Source organism: Mya arenaria, chromosome 5 (assembly GCF_026914265.1).
Source record: "Mya arenaria isolate MELC-2E11 chromosome 5, ASM2691426v1".
In the NCBI taxonomy this organism is placed as follows: domain Eukaryota; kingdom Metazoa; phylum Mollusca; class Bivalvia; order Myida; family Myidae; genus Mya; species Mya arenaria.
The window spans coordinates 9,859,492-9,873,186 of record NC_069126.1 but is presented as its reverse complement, the minus strand read 5'-3'; the positions used below and the strand labels follow the sequence as shown (position 1 = coordinate 9,873,186).

General features: G+C 36.9%; 1 protein-coding gene across 1 annotated transcript in view; it reads right to left on the bottom strand.

The window, feature by feature from the left end:
- Positions 1–395: 395 nt before the first annotated feature.
- LOC128235388 (uncharacterized) overlaps positions 396–13,695 on the bottom strand; it is a 29,045-nt gene continuing 15,745 nt past the window's right edge. Inside the window, exons 2-3 of the mRNA XM_052950201.1 lie at positions 9,080–9,699; positions 396–5,920 (exon numbers count right to left, since the gene is read on the bottom strand). Coding sequence (XP_052806161.1) covers positions 2,304–5,920; positions 9,080–9,674 — 4,212 coding nt within the window. The 5' untranslated portion in view covers positions 9,675–9,699 and the 3' untranslated portion in view covers positions 396–2,303. The remainder of the gene's footprint in view (positions 5,921–9,079; positions 9,700–13,695) is intronic.

The following is a 13,695-nucleotide window of genomic DNA, read 5'->3' as shown; positions in this document are numbered from 1 at the left end:
TGCTAACAAGATTTTTCGAATTGTTTAAATGGACAAGATCAACACTCTAGGTTGATCGAGATTTATTAGAGACAACCATGCTGACCAAGTTTCATGAAATTATTTGGGCCAGGAGTGTGAACATGGCTGTTTGAAAATTTGACCTTGTGATCTGTTCTCTGACTCTTGATTATGATACCCATACTCGATTTGATCCAGATTTCATTTAGAAAAACATCTGACATGGGTTTTTTTTCGGTCGGGTAAAACGTGGTGTCTACAGAGAAAAAAACAAAAAAGTTGACGACGCGCATCTGGAATAAAAGAAGCGGACTCTTTCCGGTTTCCTCGACAACCTTTGTTTTTAGTAGGGATTCGTCTAACGTAGCACATGGAAGTAGATAAAAGAAGTTTACCAACTTTATTATCTATACAACACTATATTTACAGATGAAAGAAACATGAAATGATGTGTAGAATATATGGGTATTAGTTCAGCATTTTGATCTGGGAAGTTGTATTCTACTTGAGAGGAATTTTTGCAGATTTGGATTTCCACGAGAGTCGAATACGACATTCAGGATCAAAATTCAGTTCTAATGACTCTTTTATAATATACATTACTGGTTAAATCAATTAAAATACATATGTTTTCATTATAAATGTCATATGAATGACGCACTATTTTGCTGTATTACGTCTTTGTAACGTTGTGCAATGGCACGTTTATGATGTGAAGTCAGCAGAGTGGAATACGGCCGTATTGCACTTTATAGGAATACGGACTACCGTATTCTGGGATATGGATCGTGTGGATCTATGCTGGGTATATACATTCAAACAATACACGAACTGTATACATCAAACATGCACTGTGCTCTTTACAGAGAATAAAATTATGGAAAATCGTGTTCATTATATAAAAATAACTGAAACGTATATATGAAATAAACAGAATAAAACACAAAAAAACGTGTAACAAACATTTTGAACAAAGATAACATTCCGTAGGTCTAAGGATTATACGAGCTGCGTCACGTGGATTTGAGTCTTTGATTTGTAAAAATAAGTCAGACTCGTCATAAGCAAACCTTCGATAACACTTATCAAGTTTTTAAAAACAAACATTGTTCCATTGCATCTGCATTGTCAATCATGAGAAACAGACAATATCATTTTACAAAAGGTAATCTGAATGGTACTTAGACCGCGAATGTATGCAACTCTTCTAATAACACTGTCCATCGATTACTTGAAATGCTTATCCCATTAATAAATGTAAAAAGGACTCACAAATAAATGAGATTATCTAATTACGTTTTATGAACAAACACAAACTGCAACTGGCATACATTTTCATCTGAATAGAACTTTGTATGTGCGAGCCAATAAGGACATGGGCGCATATTGATAAAAGAGCTGCGTTTTCAGCTTTTGATGATGTTGTATTATTGTCAGAAGTATGTGTTCGCTTTCTGCACGAAACATTGATAAATGGCTTTAATACTTTTCCCTGTATTTTCCACTGCATTCGTGAACGGTATTAGTTGAATTGGTAAGTCATTCGTTGCAATTACAGTATGGCAATATTCTACGTAATGATGCTGCCCGTACAATTGCGTTCAAGTGCGTGTATGGCAATTACTAACCAAATATTGTACGCAAAAATAGCACAGCTATGCTTACATATGTAAAACATAATTTTGTTACTGATTGTATGGTTTTCATTCATAAAGTAACTAGGTATCAGTTATTTCTTTATCATGAAAGGTTGGGTTTTTTTCTCACGAATTCCTTTTTCATTAATTATTCTTAAAAAATAAAGCAACTAATTAATATTTAATCGCGGATGTTCTGCTTTTACTTTATCCTGAAAACATTTGTCTTTTTAATGACGTTTGTAATACGTTATAAAACACAGAAATATCTTACGACAATAAATCATATTACAATAAAAGTAACAAAATCATAAAAAGCTTCAGCAGGAGTTATTCTTTTTATCTTACTATAAAAGAGATCATTACATATCTTAAAAAAGACATCAAGCCAATAAATCAGTGCAATGATGAAAACAATTTATATCTAAAAGTATTTGTCTTACAATAGAGGTTGCAAAAGACGACGTGTACGTGAACTTACTTTCGTTGTGCTTTTTTCTAACCTTGAACGTGTACACTGTTCAAATACATGGAATACGCCGTGCACAAAAATATACCACACATACCCGACCCCGATCCCGCACACGCACCCGTATACTTACAGGTAAACGTACCCGTATGCACACGTATATGTACACGCAGGGCCTTTAACCTCTCTATTGTAATTTAAAGTGTTGGTTTACTCATTTTTAGATCCTCCACGGCCCTCTGTTTTTCTTTCAATAGCTCTTTTAATTTCCTTAGCCTCTCTTCTCTTGCACTTATCCCTTCAGTGAACGCTTTTGGTGACGACGAGCCCTCATCACTGGCTTCATGACTCACTGGCGATTTCCCACCAGCTGCGTTCGATTGAGACTCGTAGCTAGACGCATTGTGTACAACTTTCAACGCGCATCCTTTGTTGTTTACGCGTTGCTGTAAGTCCATTGGATTCAATACCCGTACCGTTCTTTCATTAAATGTATCATGTTCATCCTCAATCAATGTCTTCGGTGCATGTAAAGATTTGCGTTTACTCTTTTGAGTCGCCGAATCTGCCTCGTCCCGATTAGGTTGTTTTGGCAAAGACAGTTGCTTGGATTCTTGCAAACCTGATGAACCTTTCAGCTTTGCTTCTTTTATTGATTTTCGCTTCATTTCAAGAACCTCGGCCAATGTTAACGGTTTACCGTTAGCGTCATGCGTGGTGACTGTTTTTATTTGCGATTTGTTTACATGCTTATGTGGAACTGTGTTGCTTTTCGATTGATTGGAACCAACGGTATTCGAATTCATGCCGCTTACGCCGGTTGTACCGTTATTCAGCAGCTGGTGTTTAAGGAGGGGGGCATTTATAGTCTGCATTATGCCTGGAATGGTGCCAATGGCGGGCTGCTGTTTCATCACCGGTATTGTGTGAACATTGGACTGGGAAACTGTCGTATTGGGAACTACCATTGGTCTTATAATGTGTGGCTGCATAGGCAGCATTGGGCGTAAGTTTGACATACCAGGCATTACTACTTGCACTGCAGTGGGAACTTGGGAAGTACTAACTACAGATGCCCTAATTGTGCCCGGTGATGCATATGTTGCGGGTAAGGTAGCAGAGGAAGGGACAATTACGGTCATTTTGTTATCGGTCTTTAACACTGATGCGGTTTTATTAGCTGAGATTGTTGTAACAACATTGTTTGTACTTAAATTTGGGGCTGACATAATGTATGCCTTAGGTTCCTGCTGGGTTGATACATCCATTGGTATAAGAATATTTTTGCCCTCTACTTTCAGTAGGAAAAACTTCAATTTTCCGTTGCCAGCTGCTTGCTTGTCGGCGCCTTGTGCTTGGGGTAATGTTGCATTAACGAATGACGTAATAGCAACTTCGCTTGGTTTCGCCACAGGGGTGCGAACGATTTGTGGTACTGGGGGCGCTTGAAGGACAATAGTGTTCAAAGGCTTTAGGTTTGATGCAACAGATGTTGACGCACGTGGTGCTGAGTTGACCAGAATGGTAGAATTTGCGGTGCCCGGGCTATAGACAGTTTTCAAAACAGCCTTTGGGGCTGATATAGAGTTTATGCCTCCAAATGCATTTGGTGTACTTGCAATATTAGTTGTATTGAAACCACTGGCGGACACAAAATGTGTAGAAACGGCAACAGATGTGTTTGAGTCTCCTAAAACAGCAGGTGTCGTTGCGATAAGATTTGCAGGCTGCATTACTCCAGGGAATTGCGAGTTTACCACTATATTTTTGTGCAACAAATTCAAAGTACTTGTTGACTTCACTATGTTTTGGCTTGGGACAATCGACTTTAATCCAATATGACTTGGTAAGTTTGGAATTGACCTAAATTGAGAGATCATTTGTGATTGAGAAGAATCCGATGCAGCCTTGCTAGTTGAACTTGGAGGCAATGATAAAATGATATTGTTCTTATCAAGTTTCTGCAGATGTTGTCCTGCCTGACTGAGAAGACTAACAGTCCCTGGTTGCAGTTTCTGGTCTGGTGGTACTTTTACAACAACCTTATCAGTATAGAAATGTAGATATTGATTTGCTTGTTTTGGGGTAGTTTGAACTACTTGAACATGTTTAACTTGAGGTCGATCAATCATTAACATTTTCTTCTGCATGTCATGAATGCCATGGCCACCTTCCGGTGCCTTGTAAAGATTTGTTTTTATATTTTCATTATGCAAACTCTCCTTTGATATACTTTCCTTTTGTGGCCCGTTTATAAATAATTTTTGCACATTTTCCGGAATCTTGAACATTTTGTATTTTTCCTCCAAGTCTGCTTGTATCTTTTTAGAATCATGTGTGGTGCCAAAGGCTTCAGTAGTTTTTGAATTCTTGTGTTTGTCGACATGGTGTTCTTGTGTTCCGCTAGTATCGTCGGTTTCAATAGGTTCCGTCTTTATAGTTACTCCACGATTTTCAGATAGGCTTTTGCTAGCGTCCCCTTTAATTACCTCAGATAAGTGCTCTTCCCTTTCATCAGGAAACTCCACTGGTTCACTCTTGATTTTTACTCCTTCAGGGACATTCCAAACGACCGTTTCAATGAAATCATTCACACTTTGTGTGTTTTGGATGAGCACGTCGGTTCGTTTAGTCTTAATTTCACTTGCTGCCATTCTTTCTCTAGTTCTGCGAATTTCATCCTCTATTTCGATTCTCAAAGAATATGGATCTGAAATCGTCGTTTGTGTGTTAGGCATGCGATGATATGCATTTTTACTTGTACCATTGCCATTTGAAGTTCGTTTTGATTTGGTACCTTGAGATTTTTTGGAAGGTATCTTGCGTTTCGATTTGACATAATCGCCGCTACAATCATGAAATTTAACAGGTTTATGAGAGTTGTTTATGTTATCTGTCAAAGATTCAGCGCTAGACTCATTTCCCCAGTTTTCAATAACAATAGTATGTTGTAGAATCTTCTCTGACTTTTTCTGGTGCTTTTCTTCCCCCTTCCTGAACTGTTTGTCTGTTTCTTGTTTGGACTGTTTCAACTGATGTTTCATTTTCATATCCGCTTCATATTCAAGAATATCAAGTGTATCCAAAGCATAGCCTGTGTTATATCGGGAATTGGACTTCCTTATTCTACCGTGTTTGCTCTTTGTCCCGTCGAGCTGAATGAATTTCTTTGCCTCAGCTCTCGACATCTTGATTTTCTTTTTCTCTAGTCCCGACTTCCTTTTGATCATGACCAATTTACTCAAAGTGGCCAATGCACGTAAACGATCGTTTTCACGCTTTTCGTTCCACAATGCCCTTTCTTTCAACACAGTATCCTTGGGTTTGGCAACATTTGGGAGCGGTTTTTCCTGTGGTTCCGGTGTCCCTTTCTCAGATTGTGTGTCGACTTCTTTGAAATCATGTGGTAAACGAGCAAAGGTTCGTCGAACTCGGTTTGGGTATCTCTTATCAGGACTACCTATCCGTTTTTTCACCTTTTGGTCATGTTTTTTAAGCAGATCTGTCAATAACGTATATGGTAAACCTCTCTTAGTAGATCTTTGAGTGTCTTCAAATTCTTCAAGATAACGTTGATAGTCTTTTTGCTTACTAGGCGTTTTGACGTTAAAAACATCTTCACCAGCAGAAAGACGTCGTTTAAAATGCGTCTTCTTACACATATTTGAGCATTCAGTATGAACGCGTTTGAACGTTCTAAGGGAGATCGAGCGGTCATTCGCAACTATTTTCCCAACATTGGATAGCACGATGTAACAGGGGTCGATCTTGGAGCACTTCCGTTTCTTTACTTGTGGCGGTTGAACATCAGGGTCTGAAAAAGACTTACGTAAATAAGTTCCCAACTTGGAAGTTTGGTACATATACTACTTTTAATCGAGAATATATTTAGATAAAGGAAAACCTTTGCTATATCGGCGATAAAAACTGGGTAAGTTTTTCAGAAGGTAAAGTGATTAATTATCTCGGATCTGAAAGACTGTAGTCAAGTTCGGGCGCGTAGCTCACTGTACGCAAATTCGCAATTGCGTAATGATTTTTTGACAATTTTTGTCATACCCAAAATCCCGAATTTGAAACAAAACCCGAAGGGGGTAGGGAGTAGGGGGTAAAGGGGTTAATATGCTGTCCGTCATCAATCTACGTTATCCCAAATTGGCCCTAGCTACGCGCCTGAAGTTAACATATATTTATTCGAATATGCTTTAAAGTTATATGCGAGTCTTATAATTCACACTAAATGATGTATATATTTAAATTGTATATTGTTAAATTGGTCAACGCCTAGTCTTAAAATTCTTTGATTTCCGGCCATAGACAGAAAAACATCCCCCACCTCCCCCCAAATGGAAGATAAGTCACTGGCAAAAAGCGATAAATGATAAGATAAACCTACCATTTTGTATATCGTTCTTTTGAGCTGTTGTTTTAAGAACTTTATTTCAGACATTCAATCAGTATGAAACAATAGAAAATATAGCATTTCTCACCAGCAGAACTTCAGTTACTTCACGTTTATTATCCAAAACAAAAGCAGAAATGCATGTTCCTGTATCATTAATTGCTCTGACATTAAGTCTGTTTAAGACCTGACGAAGGTAATTTCATAAACAAATATTTCTACATTTAAAAAACAACTAGAATTCCGCGGGATGGAATGTGGCGCCTGTTTATATTTCTCATTAAAGTAAAAAAAAATCATGAACAAATGTAAACGCAAAAAGGAGCAATCATTTGTAGCAAAATGCGAATTTCAATTTTATTACCCAAACTATTTATAATTATGAACCTACCTGTTAATGTAAAGTAACTTGTCTTACAATCGAACATTGTCATGATAGTATGTATTCAAACACCGCCACTATGTTTTATCCTGATCAGATAATATTCGTCTGCACAAGTTTTTGCTTACAACTCAATCTCCGATATAAGATATTATTAAAATAGAACTACGTATGTATCTAAACGCACTAACTAAAACTTCGGATTATTTGAAGAAGTGTTTTCAAAACATGAAGTCAACGTTTACTTTCTTAATAATAACATCCTATGTAACACAAGCAAGAACACATTTGATCATTCGCATTATAAAAGCGCAGACTGTTATTTGTTTGAAAAGTTCACAGAAGGATAAATAGCACGGCGTAAATGTCTAAAACACATATTTTGATAGCCTACACCATCCAATAAAATAATTCGATTGATGGCTTCGTGTAATCTTTCGTGTTTTTATGCTTAAAATGGCTGCCAAGATGACCGCCAAATGTTTCCAAATCTACATTAAATTTACTGTTATTGCTTTGATTCTTGTGCAAAACTAATCTTCTATGATTTCAAAATCATAAAATATTAACTTATACATTCTAATAAAATTCATATTATAGTATGTACTATATTTCCGACATTAAAGGCCTGGTTTAAGGATTGTTTGGCATGGCAATCCCCTGCTGTGCATCTCCTGCTAATTGCACCGATGTCACAGTAGGGGCCAATTTCCTGTTTATTTGTTTATTGGCCCGGGGCCATTTAGGGTCCATTTGTATAATAAAACCTCCAAAACTGCACAGCACGATATTCAGATCAGAGATCTGATAAGACAAAAAGGCAATAAGATAAAGATCAAAACACAGAGGAAGTGTACAATACACGGTCTTTGGGGAGCCACTTATAGAAAGATTAAACTAGGCATTTACGACTTAAAAGGGAAAAAATGAAAGTTGGTAATGCTTTCTTGCAATTACTTTAATTTCTGATAGATAGTTAATTCTTTTTAAATTGTATACGGATTTAGTGCATTGGTACATAAACTATGCATATAACAATTCCGACCTTAAATAGACCAACATGGCGTCCAAGATGGCCGCCGAAATACAATAAAACAACCGTAGATTAAATAAAAAGCGCATAATCATTCCTTTTTGCAACGAGAACTATGCCATTGTGTTCTTGATGGAAAGATACAAAATATTGTGTGGTATGTAAGAAGAGCTTTATCACATTCTCCTGACATGCTAGCGTTATAGAAACTGCTGCTTCGCTGTATTTATCAGTCCTTATTGGAAAAAATATTAATTTTCTTCTTAACTTCTTCATTTGCATTAATGGTTTGTCAGAAAGCTTAATCATACATTATTTTTAATAAAAAATAAACGTTTGAATATTAAACCAACATTTCAGACAAAATCACGTTCAAAATGGCGTCCAAGATGGCTGTCAACATACCTCATAAGTATGGATTTCTTCAAAATGTTTCTATTGGCATTGATGTTTATACATTTAATTGATATTGTTTTAACATTTAAAGTAAGTACAGTTTTGGACCAAACGGAGTTCAATATTGCGTCAAAAATGACCACCAACAAAAATAACTACGATGAGATCTGACAAAATATCAAGCCAATGCACGACTTTGAGGAAAACACCATTTCATCTGCTATAACTTATACGCACATATTCTGCATTTCAACCCAGTAGTGAGCATCTTTGATGCCATTTTAATATAAAAAATACCAAAGGTTGCACTAAAGCCATCAATCGGAATCTGGTATAAGGTTTTATGAAAAATACTCATGTGAACAGCCGACAAATCTCACATATATCAGGTGACCGATTAAAAATGTGGTTTTGTTTAAACCCCCAGTAAATTTACATTTTATACAATTTACTGACCGTTCCAAGGCGGTACCTAACCATCCTCGATAAACATACCTAGTTTTTTTATATATAGTATGTGTGCACTGTGCTGCTTGTGGAGTTTTGTGCTGTTCTTCCATGTTTCTTGTTTGTGATTTTATTTTCTATGTCTTTGGCGTTTACCCAGTGACATTAAACCGGGTTTATGTTTAAACTTATTGCTACTGAGCTTGTTTCTGTAGCTTTTCGCATACATATTAGTTTACACTACTTAGCTTATTATAATTGTATTCCTCTACTTACATGATTTATTTGTATTTAACGATCAGCTCAAGCTTACCACATTGTATCTCGGGCATAAGGACAGGGGGTCGTCTTGAGAACGGAAGTGTTTCAACACCTTCGTTTCCATCCATGTTTTCAAGTACTGGAGGGGCGTCGTCCATGTCCACATGTGTTTTTTTGTGAGGCGCTTTTTTCGTACAAGCTTCGCCTGTAAAATGTAACTTGGAAGAACTTCCAATGGGTTTTTGTTTTTTGTATCTTGATTTGTTTTTTGAAGCATTTGAACTTTTAATGTTAATGAATTTAGAAAAATCAACTTCAGGACTGTTTCCGAGACGCTCACGAATCTCTGAATACCATTTGCTTGAGTCTTCATCAACACTTACATTCATGTCTATGTCAGCACTAACAGCTGCATTGTCCATCTCGTCAGACCAATCGTGCAAATGCAATGGTTCATCATAATCATCAACAAACTCATTACCAGAATCAGTGGCCAGACTGTCATCCTCGCCACTTTTGGTGGGAATCAAATCTTCCTCTCGGATCTGCGGCGATCCCGGTTTACATTCATTGATTTCGCCCACGTCGTCATCTCCGTCTGACTTTGCTAAGGAATATACTGAATCGATGACTAGACCGCTCTCCATATTGTCAACCTGTGCTAGAAGAGTCCTGGAATTATACAATTCGAATTAGATTTTTTTACGTTAAGGTGTCCATTAAGACCGTTACAATATAATGGCTTGTTCGACGAGACACTAAGCAAACTACGAGAGAGATTATATGTATTTAGTGACTGTTAAGAATTCATAGTAAAGAAGTATAAGAATTATTTAAATCGCAATCAACATATTAAACTCTTGAAAGATTGTACACCTTAATGCGTACAGAGGATACTCAGGGTATATGTTAATTTTTGACGCCATACATGATTGCATAGGCCAGTGTGAAGTTAATTTTCCTGTGTCATATTTTCTAAGTAGCAAAGTTTATTGTACATTCCGCAAATATATTACACGTGATTCGAGATTTACAACAAATGTACATACATAACATAAATAGGTCAAGCTGTGTAAGTACTAAGAAATGAATGATATTATCTATCTTCTAGACTAAACTGAGATGATTTTTTTTTAAATATGTGAATACAAATTTGTAATGTTTTATAGTAAAATTGAGGTAAGTGCTAATAAGCCTGGGGTAATAATAAAAAAATCCAGCATAATCTTAAAACTTCGCTATATTGATGGATCTCTTCATCTGTCTCATTGTTTTATACATAATTGTATTGCAGTTATTACGTTCGATATACGGCAGCAGTCGTTTTCCTGCATCAAAAAGTGGATTTATCAAGTTGTACAAATTGGCCTGGAAGTGTTTGATTGATTCTTGTTAATAAAAAAAATGTTTCGATCCATTGAAATAGTGATTATTTCAAAAATAACTAATCCCACTCAGACATTCATCGAAAATGTTTTAACATGATACATCCACTTGAATGAAAACCATTGACATTGAATTCTGTATATAATATTTTAAATATTATTTTATAAAGATTTTTAGACATTTTGCCGTCGTTTGATGTAACTAAATGATGCCAAACTCCAAACATTCTTTTCTTAATTACAATCACAGTGAATAGCGACCAAGATCATATACTGTACATGGCGTGCTCTAAATAATTCCGAGAATACGTTTTTAAGAAATATGTGTGAATCTTTTCAATGAGTGACAAGTCACCCTAACCCAAACCCCACAACCGTATGACCATTCCTAATTTTCCAGTACAAACTAAATATTGCTTACCAGCTTACTCTGTTATGTGTTTCTAAGCTAACGTTAATTGTCTATTTTTCGAGAACAAAACTCCTGGATATTTGAAATTATCAACTAATTTTAGCGTACAACCATTAATACCTGTATTCCATCTCACTTTATCGCAAAATACCATATCTTTGTCTTATCAAAGTTGATTTTTAGGTTCGTCTGACAGCAACAAGAATACAATGAATTCAATACGTATTTATGATCATCCTCGGAGGTGGCAACCACCACTGTGTCATCGGCATATACTAAAACAAGTACTCTAATAAACATATCAACGTTCACATCGTTTACCTCTCAACTGTTGTGTTTTTTGTAACCATATACTGTACAAAGTCATTAAGATAAAGGAAAACCATAACGGAGATAAATTTTCTCCTTGGCGAAGGCCTGTTACATGAAAATAAGTTTGAATGGTCACCGTCTAACGATACACGATAAATCGAACTGTACATATATTTTATGACATTTCAGAAGTTTCCGGGCATATTGTGTTTTAAGAATTTTGACCAAAAGCCTATTCTACTCACTAAGTCAAAAGCGTTTAGAAAATCAACAGAAGCGAAGACTACTTCTACTTTTGGGGATTAAAGGTATCAATGGTAACACAGTGTTTCCGGAAACCTGCTTGATTTAAGTTCAGTAAATCATAACTCCAAACAAAATAAGTCAATTTATTATTTTGAAAATTTGTAAACAATTTATCCATGAAACTTTACGTTATTGCGCGACAATATTCAGGTAACTGGATAACCCCTTTGTACCTATATATAATTAGTATACACAATACATTCCATCAATATGGAATATAACCTGTTTTCAACACAATATTGAATACTAATAATTGATTTCACAATACTAGAACTATATTTATACTGATTTTAATATTTTCATTTATGAGTTGGCCTAACCCGGACGCCTTGTCCTTCTTAAAATAACGAATACCTAATGTAATCTCGTCCTTAAGACTATTCGGTGTATCAATCTTAGGAATGTGAATCTAGTTCAACATTCTGGCTAGTATCGTCACAGTTGATTTCCTTATAAAAGTCGTAAAATGCAGAGATATCAACAAAGGGACGGTTTTTCTTCTTATTTAGGCTTTTGACATTTATCCAAATAGTCCTTCTATTGTCGATCTCAAATCACGTATTTTTGTCGAGTTTTTCACTTAAATAACAAAATGATTATGCAAAACTTAATTCATTATATCAAGGTTTGTGATTTGGTTTACATTTTTTTTCTTATGGGCACATTAATTGTAACAAGAGCGCAGCGTATTGCTTACAATACAATAGATACAATAGCCCACTACCGGTTTTTGTTACCTATGTAACACTGTTTTTTAAATTAGGATCCACTGTTTTTCCTGATGGACGGAAAGACATTCACACGATTTCTGTCGTCATACAAACCAAAACATGCTTTGTCGGACAAAAAAAATAATTTCATCCTGCCGTTCACATTGAACATATTTAAATAAATGCATAGTCTACGCAGTCATTCATATGGTTTTATAAATTGACATTGTGATTATGCATGGCTAATGAAATTCCATATAATAATCCGGAAGCACCAGACGAAATTGTTACAAGCACTTGACAAGCATCTGGCAAAAAAGACACTTACACTAACAACACTATGGCGCTAAATACACTACGGACTCTGACGCTAACTACATTGTTGACGCTAACTAAATTGTTGACGCTAACTACATTGTTGACGCTTACTACATTGTGGACGCTGACTACATTGTGGACGCTAAACTACATTGTGGACGCTGACTACATTGTGGACGCTGACTACATTGTGGACGCTAGCTACATTGTGGACGCTGACTACATTGTTGACGCTAACTACATTGTGGACGCTAAACTACATTGTTGACATTGTGGACGCTAGCTACATTGTTGACGCTAACTACATTGTTGACGCTAACTACATTGTGGACGCTGACTACATTGTGGACGCTGACTACATTGTGGACGCTAGCTACATTGTGGACGCTGACTACATTGTTGACGCTAACTACATTGTTGACGCTAACTACATTGTGGACGCTGACTACATTGTGGACGCTAGCTACATTGTGGACGCTGACTACACTGAGGACGCTAACTACATTGTGGACGCTGACTACATTGTGGACGCTAACTACATTGTTGACGCTAACTACATTGTTGACGCTAACTACATTGTGGACGCTGACTACATTGTGGACGCTAGCTACATTGTGGACGCTGACTACACTGAGGACGCTGACTACATTGCGGACGCTAACTACATTGTTGACGCTAACTACATTGTTGACGCTAAACTACATTGTGGACGCTAACTACATGGTGGACGCTGACTACATTGTGGACGCTTACGCCACCTTGCACGCTTACTACATCATGGACGCCGACTACACTGTGGGCTCTTGACTAGACTGTTGACGCATACTACATTGAAGACGCACTGTCATTGTGAACGCTGACTACACTGTGGACGCTGACTACACTGTGGACGCAAACTACATTGTGGACGCTGACTTCACTGAGGACGCTGACAACACTGTGGACGCAAACTACATTGTGGACGCTGACTACACTGAGGACACTGTGGATACTGACAACACAGTGGACGCTGACTACACTGCGGACTCTGACTGCACTGTGAACGCAAACTACACTGTCGACGCTTAGTATTTACCGACGTCGTCGGAGCATGGGACGTGTATTTACTAAATACACGTCCCATGCTCCGCCGACGTCGGTCATTTAAGTTGGAAATGAACAAGCCCCTATGTCGTCGTATGATCACATTGGCATATTGTTGTACCTATAAGATTACGCTTGTTGT